The sequence below is a fragment of the Trichosurus vulpecula genome, chromosome 7 (genome assembly GCF_011100635.1).
Source record: "Trichosurus vulpecula isolate mTriVul1 chromosome 7, mTriVul1.pri, whole genome shotgun sequence".
Taxonomy (NCBI): domain Eukaryota; kingdom Metazoa; phylum Chordata; class Mammalia; order Diprotodontia; family Phalangeridae; genus Trichosurus; species Trichosurus vulpecula.
The window spans coordinates 223,650,712-223,669,794 of NC_050579.1; the positions used below are offsets into that span (position 1 = coordinate 223,650,712).

Below are 19,083 nucleotides of genomic sequence, written 5' to 3' on the forward strand. Positions count from 1 at the left end.
CTAACATCTCGGAAGAGATATCAAAGTTTGGAGACTGATAAACCCCCAAGTGCATTTTTCCCCCAAAGTGTATATCCTAAAGGGAAACTAAATGCTCATATTTTGACTCACTTATCCTTATAATATCAACATGTCTCTAAAGAGCTGTTTCATGTCAGGGTCTCCTTAATAAGCCTGTTTTTAAGAAATAAACATTTTGAAAGTCACATTTTCCAAAAGTACTGATCTGAAACATAAAACCAATGGATTTGGGATGGGGCCTCAGTTTGCCAACCCACCTTTCCACAGCAAATTGGAATTTTCTTAGGTTTACCCTTAGGCAGATATGACTGGTTTTACTGGCTACACTGCTTATACAACAAAAATCTATGAGGACTTGGGTCAAGGCTCTGGAAGTCTTGACACCCCATTCCTCATGCTGGTGAATGCAGCCATGTTAAAAGCATATCTTATGGGCCTTACACATACCCTTACTAACTCCTGAGTAAAGAGAGTAATCCTCTAAGTAGTAAAATGTCTCTTACTCATTTAAAACCTTTATTTTACACTTTCACATTATAATTGAGAAGTAAAAATGTGTCATGACTGAAACATGGATGGATGTATTTTAAGACCTTTCTTGTCTATTCTACCCATTTCCCAAAAATCTACCAGTATAATTTTTACAGAGTGTTTCTTTCATTCCTGGTAATTTTTTTTTCTGTTTTTGAAAGTCTGTTTCAGGTGCCAAAACCTGAGTTTCTGAATTTGTTCCCACTGCCCCTTTCCTTTTTCTGGCTACTCCCCCCTCCCAATCACACATTTCCCAGTTTCCTATTTCCAGGCACATTCAGTGATGTAGTGCACAGCCAATCATTATGTCTCTTGGCCATAAATTTACCCAGAACTATGGATTGGTTTGGAAAAGCTAATCCCTTATGCCCATTATGGCAATATATGCATACATGGTATTCCAAAAAAAAATTTTTAATGCTTCAGTCTGGACATCTCAGAATATGTATGCATTTGTGGTTTCTTCTGTGATACAGTTAGGAATAAAATATGAGTTACAAAAATAAATATTGTGAAAGATTTGTTATCTACAATACACTAAATACAAAATGCTAATATACTCTAAGCTTTCATTCAGGCTTAAAATTGCACTTCCTACAAAAATTACTCTTTGGTCTCTCAAAAGATCTAGTACCTCGAGGTACCCATAATCTATGTATGCATAGGCTATGTCTAAAGGAGTAGGCCAAAAGAGTTAATTTTTCTACTGAATGGCTTGATACCTGGGGTAACTAAGCAAACCTTAACTTGTGGAATCTTAATAGCCACCTCATTGCTGAAGTCAAAAGGAAACCAAGAGGAAACTTAATAATATTAAAAGTTATTTTAAAGGGAGTTCACATTAGTTTGAAGGGTATTTTGCTTCTCACACAATATCCACCTTTGTAAAGTTGAAAAATACCTAGATTTGTAACCTACCCACATCTTTTCAGTCTTCAGGACATAAATCTAATAAGTGATTCAGGCCAGTAAAGTATTAATCCCATACCGATAAAAAATTAAAGTATTCATTGGAATAATATTTTAAAGTTCTCTAAATCTAAAGGAAGATGTGAGCTGTGTGTTGAGTGCTTATTTCCCTCTAGCATCCTGATGATTATTTTAACAAACAAAAAGAAGACCTTACAGCATTTTACCTGTGAATATCTTACTAGACTTTCATAGCCAAAGCATCAAATTGTAAATTTGATTTCTACAACCATAAATGTATACAAGCAGCAAATTTGGCTACTGTTAAATTAACACTCCATTAAAACACACAGTCAAAATAAAAGCTTCCAAAATTGCATTTTACTATTTTATAGAGAGAGAGAAGATGGGAGGGGGGAAGGGAAAGAGGGAGAGAGAAAGAGAGAAATAGACGAGAGACTCAAAGTTGTGCTGTCTAGGTTGCCAGTTATTCTATTCCATAACTGTTAACTTTCTCAGTTCTTCTTTTTTCTCTTTGCTGAGCTCTCTGTCACTGGAAACATCTTAAACCAATTTAAAGTGCTACACCTGAATAAACATGTTGTAAAAGTGTTTATGTATTGAAGTGGGTCAGTTCAAGGTATGGTATTTGGCTGGGACTTCTAATTTCTCTTTTTACAGCAAAAGGGCTGCCAGAAGGAGGAAGTCTGAGCTGAATTAATACATTTGTTACAGTGGAAGTAGAATGGAAACTGCTTTAGCCACAAATCAAACTGCCTCTTTCATTTATGCCAGTGATAGAGTTTTTCTAAGAAATATAGACCCTGGCAGAAAGCCACTGTAAGTTTGCATTTAAAAGGGAAACCTATATGCTTATTTGTTTAAGGTTTACAGCCCTGGTTATTTGTGAGTTCTCTTCTCTTCTCTCCTCTCTCTCTCTCTCTCTCTCTCTCTCTCTCTCTCTCTCTCTCTCTCAATCTCTTTCTCTCTATCTGGATGAAGCCTAGTGGCAGTACACATTTGGAAGGCAGATGACTGTTTAAGTCCTTGGAGCTCTTGAGCAAATTTTTCCAATCTGTTCTAGAACAATCATTGAGGACACTGATGCTGCCCAGACAAGTCAATGCTCTCTTACCAATACCTTCACATTTAAAGGACCTCTGTGTCCCCCTTCGAACAGCTGCACAGCCTCACATGACACTGTCTCATTTCCTGATGGTCGGAGGGTCCTGCATAATACACGTACACACAAAAGTGTTTATGCTGCCAAAATAAATTCTGCTAAGAGCAAGGGTTTATTTGCTAAAATGTCATTGATGCCATTTCAGGGGCTTGTTTTCCTTGCTTTTCTTCTAGGGTGGGTCAGGTCTGAGAACACAGTCAGGCTCCTCCACTGTCTTTGCTGGATAAATATTTTAATAAAATATGCACTTCCCTCAGGAAGAGAACCAGAGTCAATCATGAATAGATTTCAAACCCTATTATATATTATTCTTGAATGTTGAGTTCTATATCCAGAAAAGTTTCTGTACATGCATTTTTGAAACCTCAAATATATTGTGACTAGAGTTTTCACATTTCATAGTATACCAATCTCCTTGGTTCACTTGGATGAAATGAAATTAATAGTTTGATCATTTGTTTTGGATGCAATGTATCAATCACATAGTTATGTTTTTCAAAAAGGGAAAAATATCCAATTAGGAGAACCCATCCATATATAGTTTCTTGGTGATATGAATTATATTTGTCCTGTAAAATTTCAGTCCTAATCTTCCCAGAGGATACTAGTATATGCTGACATGTAGTTACTCAGAGAGCCATAGGATGAGTGGGCATTTGGCTTTTGTAATTAACATTTGCAATTCTGAGCCCTGGGTCACTTCCCCATCCAGAATTCATTCTAAATGAATTCTGGGGCTCAGTTAGTGTGAGTCTAGGCTGAAGCTAGGATTTTGGGATATATCTTCTGCCCATACTTGCCTAGGGATTGGTGACAAATGAGAAGTAATCAGTCTGTCAAAAAAACATATATTAAGTGCCTACTATGGGCCAACAACTGGGCTAAGCACTGGGGATACAACAGGAGACAGAAGTCTCTGCCCTCCAAAAGCTCACAATTTAATGGAAGAAATGACTTGCAACAAATATCTATAAACCAGCTATATTCAAGATAAATAGGAAATAACTAAAAGAAGGAAGGCACTAGAATGAAGAGTGGTTGGGGAACACTTCCCATGATGTTGAGTCAGATTAAGTAAGGTGATACTGTCTTGGGCTAGACAATCTTTTTAGACTGAAAGACCACTTCTAGGATTCACCTGAGATTTTTACATGCTCAGAAACCTACAGTCAGGGTCTGTTAATCCTGATAGCATTTCAAAAATTTAACTGAAAGTTGACTAGGATTTGGAGCAAAGAAACTCCTCCAGTCCTGGGTTTCCATGCCAGTACTGGGGAGACATCAGAAAGGCCTATGTTCAATCACAGAAGGCAAGCTGGAATAGTAGGAGGTGAAGGTCACCAATTAGATAACCAATTAGGTTGCCAATTAGGATTTGAACTAGACTGCAGGTTCTCTGAAATACTCAGATTCCAGATGTATATCGAGTATCTTTTCAATATGCTTTGGAAAAAATGACAGGACATTTAGTTAGTGGGTGGCATAAAAATACACATTTGTAGGTTGTATTATTCTGCTATTGTTTTAACAGATTGAATTGTAATATTTATTTCAAATAAACACCACTTTTTTTCTTTAACTACAGTAATCCATATCCTTGGCAGATTTTGAATTAACGATGAAAATAAATTCTCTTTCTTAACTGTGCTAAAAGAGGTTAGCAATGGAGTGTATGATTTAAGCAACAGCAACAACACCTAAAAATAATAGTATAGCTCTTCGGTTAAAGAATATATTATTATTTATCATACTCTTTTATTAAATGTTCTTTTATCATGAACTTAATAATCGTTAACAAATATGAACATATGAATATACAAAGTATAAATAAAAATCATATACAAAACCGAATATGTTTTTAAAAGTGTATCTTTAAAATTACTTAGTAGTAACAAAACTTCTCTGCTCGTGTCCTCCTCTAAAACTCTTATTAAAAAATTTCCTTCTCTGTACCTTGGAGTCAGTGTGTAAATTATTCTCCTGGTTCTGCTCACTTCACTCTGCATCATTTTATATGTTTATTTTCCTAAGGATAATTAATCAGCAACATGATTAATTAGTTTGCATTTCTCAGAACACAAATGAAGGTACATTGAAAATTTTCTGGCTAGTAAGTAGAAGTCAAAAGAAAATTAAAAGTTGTCCATGGATTAAAATGTAAGTCATGGTTTTCCTACATACTACCCCTTGATCCAAGGACACTGGCTTCATGGATCTTCCACAAACAAGACACTCTTAGCTCCAGGCATTCTCTCTGTCTGTCCCCATAACTGGACTGCTCTCCTTCCTTCTCTCTGACCACTGACCTCCCTGGCTTCCATTAAGTTCCAACTAAAATCCCTCCTCCTACAAGAAGCCTTTCCTAACTGCTCTTGATTCCAGAGCATTCCTCCTTTAATTATTTCTTATTTATTCTGTATACAGCTGGCTTTGTATATATTTGTTTGCATGTTATCTCCTTTATTAGATTGGGAGCTCTTTGAGGGAAGGGACTGTCATCTTCTATCACCAGTAATTAGCATAGTGCCTGGAGCATAGTAAGCACTTAAGAAATGTTAATTGATTGATCTTGATTAAATCCCTTACTCTTTCTAGGACTCAATTTCCTCATATGCCAAGTATTGTACTGAATGACCATTGAGGTCCCTTTCAATTTTCAAATTCTGTGATCCTGACTTTTAAGGTTCTATGTCCCTTCCAGCTCTATATCCTATTATCTCTGATGTTAATCCACAAAAGAAACATTCTGCCTCTACGTAATCACCAGTTGATTGTAATAGCAAATATACATTCTTTATTAGAAAACTTCTTAATGGCATTTTCCCCTTCAAAATGTTATGTTAGGAGTTAGTTAAGTGTTATCTTGACAATGAAATGAAAATTTACTTTATAAGGAGCTCTGTTGGAGAATCCCCCTTGTGACTAGTTTCCTTTTGCATTTCCCATGCTATATCATGATCTATGTATCCCATTTTAGGGCGCAGTATTAATGTTAAATCAGCTGGCCTTATAGGAAGACATGGGCCTCAATCCAAGCAGCCTTTCATGGTTGCATTCTTCAAGGCAAGTGAAGTCCTTCTCCGGTCAGTCCGAGCAGCTAACAAAAGGAAAAATCAGAATCGGAACAAATCAAGTAATCACCAGGATTCATCACGAATGTCCAGTGTTGGAGGTAAGAAGGAACCATAGCAACATATGTAGGCAGACTTGTGAACATAAGAATCGTGTGACAGTAAACCTAAGCTCCTTTATCTCTTTACTTGGTCTATTAAATCATTGAACAATGGTCATAGCAATCCCCAGAACATCTATCTGGTCAATGAATCAATCACTAACCTACTCTTAAAAAAAAAAAAAACAAAACTAGAACATTCTTTGAAATGTTGATTCAGCTTAAATTAATATCAAACTGTCAGCAATGAAATTATAAACTGGCTAGATCAACAGGGGCTAGCCAATCACTGAAATATACAATGTGCTAACCTAATTTTAAGGGTCCTTTGGACCTCTCAAATATGGATAAATAGGGTAAGCAAGTATGGGTAAGCAGGTCAATTCAGAATAAAAAGCTTATTTGAGTACTTAAAGCAGTTGAAATTGCTTCCAATATTGGAAGCAGAGTAATAACAGATTATTTTTATTTTTATTATTTATTTGGTTCCATTTATGTATATTAAGTGCTGTTGAATTTATTATCATAAAGATTTTATCAAAATAATCTGATTTTTACTGTATATTCTACCTATGGAATGGCATAACTCCACAGATGATATCATTGTAGTTGCAATTTGACCAGGTAGATGACTGTAAAGAATAGAGAAGGGAATGTAAGAAGCATTTACTGAGTGCCTACTATGTGCTAGATTGTATTAGGCACTTTTAAGTATTAATTCATTTGATCCTCAGAACAACCTTGTGACACAGGTGCTATTATTTTCCTCATATTTCAGTTAAGGGATCTTAGGCAGACAAAGTTTAAGTGACTTATTCATCTTCTCATAGCTAGTAAGTATCTGAGGCTGGATTTGAACTTAGGTTTCCTGATGTCACACCCAGCATGTGATCCACTGAGTCACCCAGTTACTCAGAATGGACAAATGAATACAAGCAGAGAGTTTCCAATTGACTGTACATGTAACAAGCCTCAATCGTGCTATTTTTTCCAACAAATACCTATTTTAGTCTAGTACATGTAACCAACTTCTCCTCAAAAGCTGACTTTGGACAAAAATCAAGAATCCCTTTAAAAATGGAAGAGGATGTGAATTTAACTGGGACCATTCATACCCAAACAATTTGGAGTGCCAATGTTATAAGCAGACACAAACAATCTATGACCTGGAGTGTGGCTTATTTCTTCATTTTCAAAATATTTCTTTGGGCCAAAGGAGGAGGGAACATGATTATTCTAAATGACAACTTATTTTCCACAGCCACTGTGGATTTTTTAAGGATTATTTTATTCTAACTTTTCAATATACTTCCACTTTAAAAACTCATTCTTTAAACAGCACCATAATATAGTTCTTTGGCAAAATGAAAGTATGACTATAGCAGCAATAGAAGGTCAACTAATATTCCCACTTACATTTCTTGAGCGCTATCATTTCTCCTAGAAAATCCCAAAGTGTCAAACCACACCTACATTATTTACTGTATTCAGTCATCCCTTCTTTACTTATTCTGTTGAATGCACTAGAAAAAAACAAGGTATGATTCTAAGTAGAATGAAACCAGTTAAGACACATCACCTACTTTTTTTTTTCTATCCAATAGTCTTAACTATGAAGTAGGGGAAAATATATTAGAGCTTCTAAAATGCACCACTTAAACTCTACCTCAGCATAATCAGAAAAAAGTCTGAAGGCCATTAAGTGTATATAAGTCCCAAGTGAATATTGGAAATAGAACCAGGGGAACCAGTCATGGTCCAGCCATGAAAACTTGTTCTGTCTTTATTGTCCTAGCACATCTAGCAACTGAGCTGCTATAGAAGGATCTTAGATAGACCTGTATTATGTTGGACTTTGATTCTACAATATTTTTAATGAATGAATAACAACTTTACAATTTGAAAATGAAGCTAGATCTTTATAACAAAAATTTCCCGCAAAGCAATTTCATTTGGTTGAAATATATTCTAGTTTTGAGAGAGATAACTTTAGAAAATCCTTCATTTCTTTTCCTTCTCTTTACATACCACATTTATTTCCCAATATATCATCTTCCCATCCTCACCCAAGGAGCCACGTATTTTTAACAAAGAATAGAGAAGAAAAGAGGCATGATACCATTCAGCAAAACTAAAAAAAAAAAAAAATGAAAACCATGACAGTATATATTGTAGGAAATCCTTTCTTTTTCTTATATGTCACAATCTTGTATTTTTTCTTTCTGAACAGAAGGCTCAAAAAGTAAGTTAATTTTTTTCTTGTATTTCCCTCATCTGATTTAATATAACAGAATAGGTTAAGAAAAAATGCTCCTTAATTGTAGTAGAATAGTTATAGCTTGGTGGATGGTAAGTCATTGTGGAAAGAGAATGATCTTTGAAGTTGGGAAGATTAGAGTTTGATTTTTGAATCAGAAACCTACTGGCTTATGATAATAGGCATTATTATTAACCTGTAAATACTTCCAGGCAACTCCATAAGACTGCCAGTTATATGTTACAATTTACATAGTTAGAAGATATTTCCATAGTGAGATCCAGACCCTCTCATAACATGCCTCTCCCACTAACACCACCCCCCTGACACACACACGCACACACACACACACACACACACAGACACACATAAAGTCCTTGCTTTTGGTAAAATTACAAGTGAAAAAACACAATTGCATATTTATCATTAAGGTTCATAATGAGTCTGACAGATATTCCAGGTATTGAAATACATAAAGTCCACTTCCTTATTGGTGTACAGTATTTAGCCTCCTCTTGTCCCTTTAAGTAACAAAAGTACCTTCATAACAAGAGATGGATAAAACACATGAAGAAAAAGCACAGAACATTTTTCCAGTTTCCCAACACTATTTGGAGTGTTAAATTAATCTAATATGAACCACCATTTACTTTTTAGAAAAGAAAAAGGAATTTGATAATTTCATTCATTTTTTCACTCATTATTTCAACAAAGATTTATTGAGTGCCTACTATGTACAAGACACTATGTAGGTGCTGGATTTATGGTGAGTAGTTTGTGACTTCATAATATTAAGCAAGAAAGCAGGTTGTTTGTGTCTGGATAATAGACCTTTTAAATATTTAGTGATAAAGCAGAAGGGGAAATAAAACACTCAAAAAGGTGTTTCAGTAGGTAAAATATGAAGGTGAGTGAATTTTAACATAAACAGAAATGAGTCTGTATAAGAAGGGACATTTTAGTGAAATTTTATATTATGAAGGTAATTTAAAAACAGATGATCAACATTGAAAAGGACAGAACAGAAGTTCATAGTAAAACATCGTGAGTAACTTCTGAGGTTAGACTAGGGTTAGGTGGAAAGAGTTGCTCCAAAGGATATTTGAATCGCTTGTCATATCGTGTTACACGATTGGATTGTAGACATAGAGATAGAAGGGACCTGAGGGGCCATTTAACCCAAGTCCCTCACTTTGCAGATGAGGAAACTGAAGCCCAAGTAGTTTGTAACATTCTCAGGGCACGCCAAGGAGTAAATGTGTGATTTCAGAGTATTTCACTAAGGTGTTTTCCTTAATCTAGCAGTCTAGTAAACTAGCAGCTTAGTAAGCTTGTCAGAAAAGGTTATGAGGTTAGCATGCTATGATCTGTTCTTGATGAGGTGTTGTGGACTCATTGGTTACCAGACAGAATCAAACAATCAGAGATGAATAGGCCCTCCTCAGGTATTTTGTCCAAACCATATCGAAAAATACTGTCTTTGTCATTATGCATGTGATGGGTAGTCAGTCATTCAGGTGTTGTTGAATTTTTCAACACTACCTGAGGAGGCCCACTCCAATTGTGGACAGGTCTGTAATTGTTAGGAAGTTTTCCTTATATTCCGCTGTGATCTGTTAATTTTCAATCTCCCACATGTTTTGACCTTCTGAACTAAAGAGAGTAAGTCCAATCCTTCTGACATGACAGGCAAACTTTAAGCACTTCCAGACAGCTATATCATTCTGCCCTCTTCTTCTAGTCATCTCTTCTCCTGGCTAAAATCTTTCCAGCTCCTTCAACAGATCATCATAGGGCAAGGGATTGAGGCCCTTTGACATTCTGATTATTCTCCTCTAGAGAGACTCTCCAATTTATCAGTGTCCTTCCTAATCTATGGTTCCCAGAACTAAACATAGTTCTCCCAATGGGATCTGACCAGGGCAGTAACAGAGACTAATACCATCTAATTCCTGAAAGTTCTTTTCTCCTAAGGCAGACCAAATTTGCATTAGCTTAGCCATATCACACTACAGACTTACATTGAGCTTGCTGCCCCACTAACTTCCTTTTCTCAATGATTACAATATACTTATAAAATAATATATTTTTTACAGTTTTTCCAGGGATTAGAAATGAAACTCAAATGGTTTCGCATTCTATCCTCTTGCCTTCATGACTAATCATAGTATTCAGCTATCTCGAACCTAGCATCACCTTTTCTCATGTTGCATGATTTTTCTGTCATTCAGAGAATACTGTCACAAAATTCCATCAGTATTTTTGACTGTACTTCCCCCCAGATTGATCATTTAAATTCATTGAGGACAGCTAAGTTTTTCTCTTACTATTTCCTCATTTGCCTTCCGTTTCAACTCTGTTACAGTAAAGATCATTCTCCTTGACAGAGAAAAGATTAGAAAAACACAAACTTTGTCTATGATCTTCATCCTGCAGGTATCTCACACCTTCTTTCCATCTTCCTCTTGTCCCAACATCTCTAATTTGGGATTAGAGCTAAGAAAAAACCTAGTATTTCCTAGTTTGAATTCCAACCTTGGAACATTGGAACAACATTTGAGGTGTGTATGTAAGTGGAAAAGAGACATGTGAAAGACTAAAAGGTAATAAATCTGTGAGGAGCTGATAGTTAAAAAAAATAAAACAAAATAATGAACAACTGTGCTTAATATAAATGGAAGCTATCACATTCAACAAACTAAAGAATTCTCAAGCATTTATTAATTCTCTTCCTCATACAGACACTCATGTTCTGAAATTCTCAGATGAATTGAGCTAAACTGAATTGAATAAAACCCAGACTTACAGACCTAAACACTGGCACAGTTCTAATATGTTTTAAGCTTGTGGGAATCTCAACAAAGTGAGCTCCTTGCCTCAAAACTATAAATTTTAGCCAGTTCATGAGACAATTTTAAGCCCCATTCCTCTAAGTCAGTGGGTCAAGCAGTTAGTCAACAAGCATTTAATAAGAGCTGTGCATGAGGTACTGGCTATTGGGGAACTAGAGTGGGGGAAAAAAGCAGTCCCTGTCCTCAAGGAATATACATTCTAACCTGGGTGACAACTTGGGACATTCAAGATGTAGCATATGCAAAAGGTAATCTGAGAGGATAAAGCTCTAAAAGGTGGGTCAGGGAGAGTGACTAGAAAAGGCCTCCTATAGAAGCTATGAGTTGAGCTGAGTCTTGAAGGAAATCAAAAAGCAAGGTGAGCGAGCAAAACATTCTAGGCATGAGGGACAGCCAGCGCAAAGGCAGAAACTGAGTTTGAGGACCTGCAAGTTTGTCATTGGAGGGGAGTAAAGTGGTAGAGACTTTCTCCCTTGCACTTTGATTGACTCTGTGAAAATCGACTTAGCCTTCTCCAAAGAACTAGTCCAAAACAGCTGCAAAATTGTAGTCTGATATCAGAAGAGCTCTCTTGGCTCCTGTTCTATTTTCAGACATAGATTACTCTCATTTTAAAATAGGTTTTCCATTTTAAAATAGGTTAATTTCATTTATTCTGTCAGACGAAACTCTTTCCTTGACGTCAGGGCTACCTTCCTCTTTTTCTTTTCATCATAACAGAAGGGCTCCATTCACTTCTTTGGCTTGAGTGTTTCAAATGGTGAAATTATATTGTGTTTACCTCATGTTTTAGGTGCACTTAAACATTCATTTCTCTTTTAGGATTCTCTCTCTCTCTCTCTCTCTCTCTCTCTCTCTTTTATAGATTTACCTAAAATCTTTCCACCAAATGCGCAGATTTTATATTTTGAGGAAAAAAGTAAAGAGTAACTAAAACAGTTAAATGGACTATTTTTCATACTTGCTCCATCCACTCTCATCACCCCCACCCCTTCACACACACACATGTAAACAGACAGGGCCTTACTTGTTAACATTTATTCTTTCAAGGGCTCTCTTGAAGTCTAGGTAAGCCCTAGAGAGAGCAGAAAACATTCTTTTCTCATCTGAAACCTCCCTGTATTTCCTTTCCCCCACTGCATTTTTTATTTTCTCCTAGAACAAAATGCTCTTTAAATGACCAAAATGACTAAGGGGAAAAATTCGAATTTGCACTGGTTCCAAAAATTGGTTACAAGGAAAATCTGGCTGCTCAAGAGTATTTTCCAATTGCTGGCCTTGTTTTACCAATAACATGCCATGAAGAGACAAAACAGAGGAATGCCTGCTCGCTTCAGAGACTACATTTAGGTACAGGAAAGTTGAAATACTTTTCTGGCATCTGCTATGGCAGCAGAGAATTTTCATCTAATCACTATTAGGACTTTCCTTCTCATACGGGAAGATTCATCTACAATAGCTTTATTTCCATTCTCATTTAATCTTCGGTGGCCTGCCAATGATTTTTTTTTTAAATTACAATTCTGATTTCCTTGCCTTTTCTCCCATAGCTTTTTTCTGCCATCTACTAATTTTCAACCTCACTGCAAAGTTGGCTGCCTTGGGTAAAAAGTTTACTCCTTTTCCCTATCCGTTACTTTTTATTCTTGACAGAATAAGCATATGGTCCTAAAGCTCTGTGAAATTGGATCCTTGGAACCGATTTCTGTTGTAAATTTCATTGCTGGTTACCTTTATGTGATGTTACATTATATATAACATTTACTGTACATAAAAGGCTGAGTAGAGAGGATGAATATACTTTGAATTTTCTGTTTCTTTTTGGATATGAAATTCAGATGATTACACGTTTAATTTATAGCTTATCCAATGCATCTAGTTTATCTTATTGAATACATTGCATAATTTTTATTCTCAATCTTTTAATTAAGAAAAGGATGAATTAATACATCTCTAATTTTTGCCTCAGGCACATCTCTTAGACACATGGTTTTCATTCGGAAATTTTGTTTTTCTACTCTGAATTTCAAAAGTTACATACACTAAAAGCTGATACTAGACTCATTTTTAATTCTTTTCCCCTAAAGCATGGTATGGGCCATTTTGTGTCACTGTGTTTAATGGTCCAGTATAATTTCCTGGACAGCATCGTTTTACTCTTTGGCATCACTCAATCTATCTTAGGAAGGATAAGTCCCAGAGTCAGAAGTCCGAAATGCATAACCCCTATTCCCTTTTGGTTGATTCCTGCAGTAATAGTACAGAGTAAAAGACTTTAGAAGTTTCCTTGTTATGTAGGGTTTCAGACTGACATCAAAGGCTAGATACAGATAGATTGGGCCCTTACATAATGTCTTTATCTTTGATTTCTATGCATTCACTAGTAATTGAGGGCACTCAGTTGGAGAGTGTGGTACCTTTAACTAATAGTTATCTATTGTTATTTAACCAGTTAGTTAACTACCGTTATTCACCAAAGTCTATCACTGAGAAAAAGAAGCTCCTTTAATTTGCTGGGGATGGGGGGAACATAGCCTCTCTTTATTTCAAAAACAAAACAAAATTGCCCCTGCTCTGAATCTTTGGCTATTTCCCTCTACTAGCCCAGAAAGAAACAAAATGAATAGTTTCTTGGAGTAATATCAATCCAATGTGTGAGCCAAGTCTACCAAATAGAGTCTATGGAGAGACAGTTCTCCTATAATAATTGCACAGCTGTGTTTTACTCTGGATCACGGGTGGGTATATGGAATTACTTCTAAACAATTATTGTCTGAATTCTCATTGACAAGCTTCAAAAGGGAATAAGTTTTCCAGTTTTCTTCTAAAATATGCAATAGATAATGACAGACTTCTTCATTGTATGTTCTGCCAAGAAGTGAGCTAGCAAAGCATAGAAAATAGAATATTAGATTCAAAGTTAGGAAAACATGTGTTTGAATCCTGCCTCAGACACTGGTTAGTTTTGGGACTCTGGACAAGGGACTTGAAGTGTCTGAGCCTTAGTTTCCAGTTCTGTAAAATGAAGAGATTAGACTTAATGAATTTTGAGATTCCTTCTAGGTCTATGACCTCATAAATGGGATCTATTTAAGTGGGATATTTTGATATTTAGAGACCCTACAAAATGAGTATTGAGATGGCAATTAAGATATGATTTTTAATTTTGTTTTTCTCCAGATTACAATACGAGTGAACAAAAACAAGCTTGCAAGAAGCACGAACTCTATGTAAGCTTCCGAGATTTAGGGTGGCAGGTAAGAATAAAATGCATGCTGAAGTCAGCTAAAGTTTTTGCTCCCTTGAACACAACCAACCCCTCAGTTATTGTGAATTTTTGTGTGTTAATCTTTATTTTTCTCCTCTTTCTAGAGCTTAACAGTAAACAGCTGATGACATAACTTAAGTTTTATCTGTCATCTGTATTTTTTTTTTTTTTTGCTGCTGCTTCTTTCTCCTTTGGTCATTTAATTACAGCCAGAAATTGTCAAAACAGTTGGTCCCTACCCTGGAAAAACCAAAAAATGGTACTGAAGAAGAGAGGTGAAGCCTTTGTGTATAAGATTGATTTGCAGACTGCTTTTTCTTTTTAATTAAAAAAAATCAGATTGGATCTCCCCATTTCACTCATGCTCAAAGTTCAGAGACTACTCATATGATTGGTCCCACTCTGATCATCTTGTAACCTGCTCCACTTTCCAACCTGGGCTGGTTTTCCCTCCTATGTTAATAGAATTATCAATCTAGAATGGTAAGGAACCTCAGAGCTCATAAGGTTCACCCTCTTCTTTTTTCAGAAGAGGAAACTGAGGCCCTAAAAAGTCATATAACTTGTCCACAAGTCACAGAGCTGGGTTACTCACAGACTAAAATAAAATGTCCTTGTGTCAAGGGAGGTAGGACCATGGTCTGCAGCACTTTCAACCTCAATCCATCTATCACGATGTTTGCCATTGAGAATGTTTATGATGTTGATATAGAGATAGCTGCAAAAAACAAAAGAGAAAAGAAAGGGGATTTAGTTTTGTTTAGACAAAGAATGAGGTTGGAATTTGGCAGCTTTTTGCACACAGCTACTATCTACTGACTTCCCAAAGTATGGAAAGTTTAGAATTGGCTAGTCTTAGAAATATACTTTCTTATTAACAGGATTAAAAAATGTCGTTAGCCCTTTTCATATCCAAACTTTCAGATTCACAAATGGATAATTAAGTTTGTTTCTTAACTCTGCCCACTAATGTTGGACATTTAATGGAGAAATGCTATATTTGTACAGGGGCAAGATATAACATATGTCTGCAGTAACTGTTTTAATTGATTAAACATTTTCACTTTCCTAAGCATTCTTTCTGGGTCAATTCCAGTTTAAAAAGAAAAAATATATATACACATACACATACACACATATCTGTATTATAGTATACATTATATATTATATGTGTATGTAATATGCAATGTATATAATAATTATATATGTATAATTTCATATATATTATGTATATAACATATAATATATTACACACATTATATCATACATCATATATGTAAATATTTATATTATACATATTTTATATAATACAGAACTTTATAAAGGTACATGAAATTTTTTAAAATAATATATATTAGGAGATGGGACATGTGTGGAGACTTGACATTTTGTCTGAGTATCCAGGATTCAAAATGAACACATTACTTTTTTTTTTTTTCAGAAAGTAATGACGATCATCTAAGTCTATACTTCTCTCTTCTCAAATTCTATTTGAACTTGACCGAATTAAGTAGTGTACAATGGAAGGAGTGTTAGATTTGGAGTCGGAGGAACTGAGTTCAGTGCTTTCTCTGCCCCTTATTACCTGTGTGACACTGGGCAAGCCACTTAACTTCTTTAGGCCTCATTTTCCTCATCTATAACATTATGGCCTTTGAGGTCCCTTTCAGCTCTCAGTCTGTTACTATGCAGTGAATACAGTATGGGCCCTGGAGTCAGGAGTCAAAAAATTCAGCCTGGATCTCCCCATTTCACTCATACTGGAAATGAGGAAGAGAGGTGACGCCCTTGACTATACTGTATATAAGACCGATTCATAGACTCAGGAGGACCTGAGTTCAAATCCCAGCCTCAGACCCTGGGCAAGTTATTTAACTCTGTTTTGTTTTCTGTAAAATGAGTTGGAGAAGGAAATGGCAAACCACTTTAATATTCTTACTAAGAAAACCCCAAATGGGGTCACAAAGAGTCAGACATGATTCATCAACTAAACAACAACAAAATTTATAATATATAATCCCAAATGTATGATGTTATAAACGGCTCTCCTATGAAGTCTGTTATAGGCTGTACTCCTGGGTTATCTAAGACTATGCCAGTAGATAACAAACTTCTAAAGGTTCCACCAAGCTGGAAGCATGGCCCTGGCAATGCATGCCTATTGGCAAAGTTAAGGGTGATGAATCTAGTTAAGTGGCTTGCTAGCTAATGAAATGTAGAGAGGCTCGGTTTCTAGAAGTTCACCCTGAAGTGGTGTTGGTTAATGTTGTCATTTTACTGCAGCAATTCGTGAATTCATTCCACTGTAGTGTGGAGAGGAGGAGCTCTGAATAAATAGAGGGAGTGCCCATTGGGTTTGTCCTTTGTTCTCCAAGAGGACCATAAACATCAGGGAAAAGAGGACATATCTTGCAGATGACTTTGATTTGAGTGAAAGAGGGCTGTGCAAGGTCACCAACCTCACTTTCTCCTCCAGAGCCATCTGGGTCCAGTGGCCTGATATTCACCAGGACGACTGGAGATGGCCAAAGATACATTGGGAGACCCTGGCCCTTTCAGGTTAAGGTCTTTTCAGGTTCTTTGAGTGAAGTAACATCCATTCAGTGAATAAGCCTCTTTAAGAAGTTAATCAAGGCAAGGCCCCTTTAATCAAAATTAAAAAAAAAAATCAAACAGGGAGGGAAAGACCCTCAGGGTTCCTGGCCAGAAGAGAAACAGTTACTATTTAGTATTTACATTCACTCTGTACTAGGAGGGCAGGGACTTATTTTCCAATCTATGAGCTCCAGAGTGAACTAAGTTTAAGGCTTGGTTTTTGGGAAAGAAATCTAGCCAGTAAACCCAAAGTTAAGGAGGCAGCCTTCAGCCATAGAAATGTACCTTCCTCTGGGCAGAGGAGGGAGAGGAAAAGGGAGAGGGAGAGAATTAAAAAAACATTTTTTTATGTTGAAGAATCTAAATAATATTTCAGAATACAGCTGTTAATAAGCAAAAATTTACATATAATTTGTATGTGTAGGTGTGTATCTATACACATCCACATACATACACACATTTTTTTTTTTTACTAAACATTATTTCATTGGTGTTTGGAAGGCCCCTGAGAGAAAGTTCCTTTACCAGTTGAGATAGATACCTTCCCTTACAACTTCCAATCATAGAAAGTTCTCTTGGGCAATGAATGACATTTGTTACTTGCTTAGGATCAGGCCACCGATATATGTCATAGGTGGAGCTTTAACTCAGATATTTCAAACATTGAGGGAAGCTCTCTATGCAGTATACCATGCTACCTATCATATGCACACACATAAACCAATATTATATGTAATATAACATAAATAATAGTATTTTATAAAGTATACTTGGGAACATTGAAAAGAATTAGTGAAAATTTGATTTATAATCTTATTGTGAACTTTAAATTTAACAATAATAGAAGTTGTCCTTCAATGATTGATTATTGGAGAACACTGAGAAAACTGTTTAAGGAAAATCTATTAAAGTTTGAAAGATCCTTTGAATATTATTTCTTTGGTAATTCAAATATTTATTAATTTTGCACTTTCAAGGTAAAGAGCAGTGCACTTCATTTACATATGAAATAATTCACACATATATTCATTTGATATTATCTTTTTTTGCTGACATATTTTAGGATTGGATTATTGCTCCAGAGGGCTACGCTGCTTTCTATTGTGATGGAGAATGCTCTTTTCCATTGAATGCCCATATGAATGCTACCAATCATGCCATAGTTCAAACTCTGGTAGGTGCTTTTCTCCTTGTTTATTATTTTTGTAAGAGTGAAGCATTTCCTAGGAGGGGGGTAATAAACGATATGTCTCAGGGTACCAATGTCTTGGGCATGCATCCTTCCTGTTGCAGTTTTCCAATCCACCTTCCCCTGACTATACGCAAAGGCCAACACCCCTCTCCTATAAGCTACCTTCCACCACTGCCACATCTCTTGCCTTCAATACCCACCCACCCCCTTCTTGTTCCTGGATTGCTATTTTTGAGGTGTATCTTTTTTTAGATAGAAAGCTATTACTCAGCCCCCTTACTTAGTCTGTTTGCTTTTAATAAATCACATCTTTTCAGAGTCACATTCCAGATATAAGTTCCATAAGTTCACTTCATATTCCAGCTATGCTCTAAGTTCTTTAGGATTTTTTCCCAGGATTTCATTATCTTTACTGATTCTTTCTTGGTGTCATTTATCTACATAAATGACTAGGAGAGGGTTGTGATCATTGCATTTGTTAGTTCCCAAGGATCTATCTCTCTATCACCTGTCAGAGAGTATAAATCTTCCTATTGAGTGAAGTTGACCATAACAGAACAACCTGGTACCCTTCATAAAAGAGTCATCAGAAACCAACATTCAAATTTCTTTTCTATTGCTTGACAACTTCTCATGCAGTGGCACCTGAATATTCTTTAGCAGGAAACTGATTATCTCCATTCTACTCTCTCACCTCAACCCCTCTCCCCCAATCTAGCTGCCACCTTTATAGGAAAATATATACCTATTACTTAGCTCCAAGTATTTGGTAATCCTTCCCTTTTTCCATTCTCAATGTCACATTTTTCTACCATCCAACTTGCTCTCACTCCAATACAAACTCTACTACAGGTCACAATTCCCCTCTGTGTCTTCATAGATTGCTTTCTCCTAGTAGGACTTTTTCCTTGTTTGTTTTTTAAGAAGCATTCCAATTTTCCTTTTAACCTATAGTGAGTGGAGACACATTCCTCTAGAACTGAGATGAATTTACATTTCGCATATACATAGATGTTATATGATACTGATAGAAATAAAATCATAGCATGTTCTCTGAAAGTCATTGTAAAAATCCTTTTTTACATTTGTAATTCATACTTGCT

At 36.0% G+C, this 19,083-nt stretch overlaps 1 protein-coding gene across 1 annotated transcript in view; it reads left to right on the forward strand.

The window, feature by feature from the left end:
* Positions 1–19,083, forward strand: part of BMP5 (bone morphogenetic protein 5) — a 173,899-nt gene that overhangs the window by 142,557 nt on the left and 12,259 nt on the right. Inside the window, exons 4-6 of the mRNA XM_036769333.1 lie at positions 5,622–5,816; positions 14,106–14,182; positions 17,852–17,962. Coding sequence (XP_036625228.1) covers positions 5,622–5,816; positions 14,106–14,182; positions 17,852–17,962 — 383 coding nt within the window. The remainder of the gene's footprint in view (positions 1–5,621; positions 5,817–14,105; positions 14,183–17,851; positions 17,963–19,083) is intronic.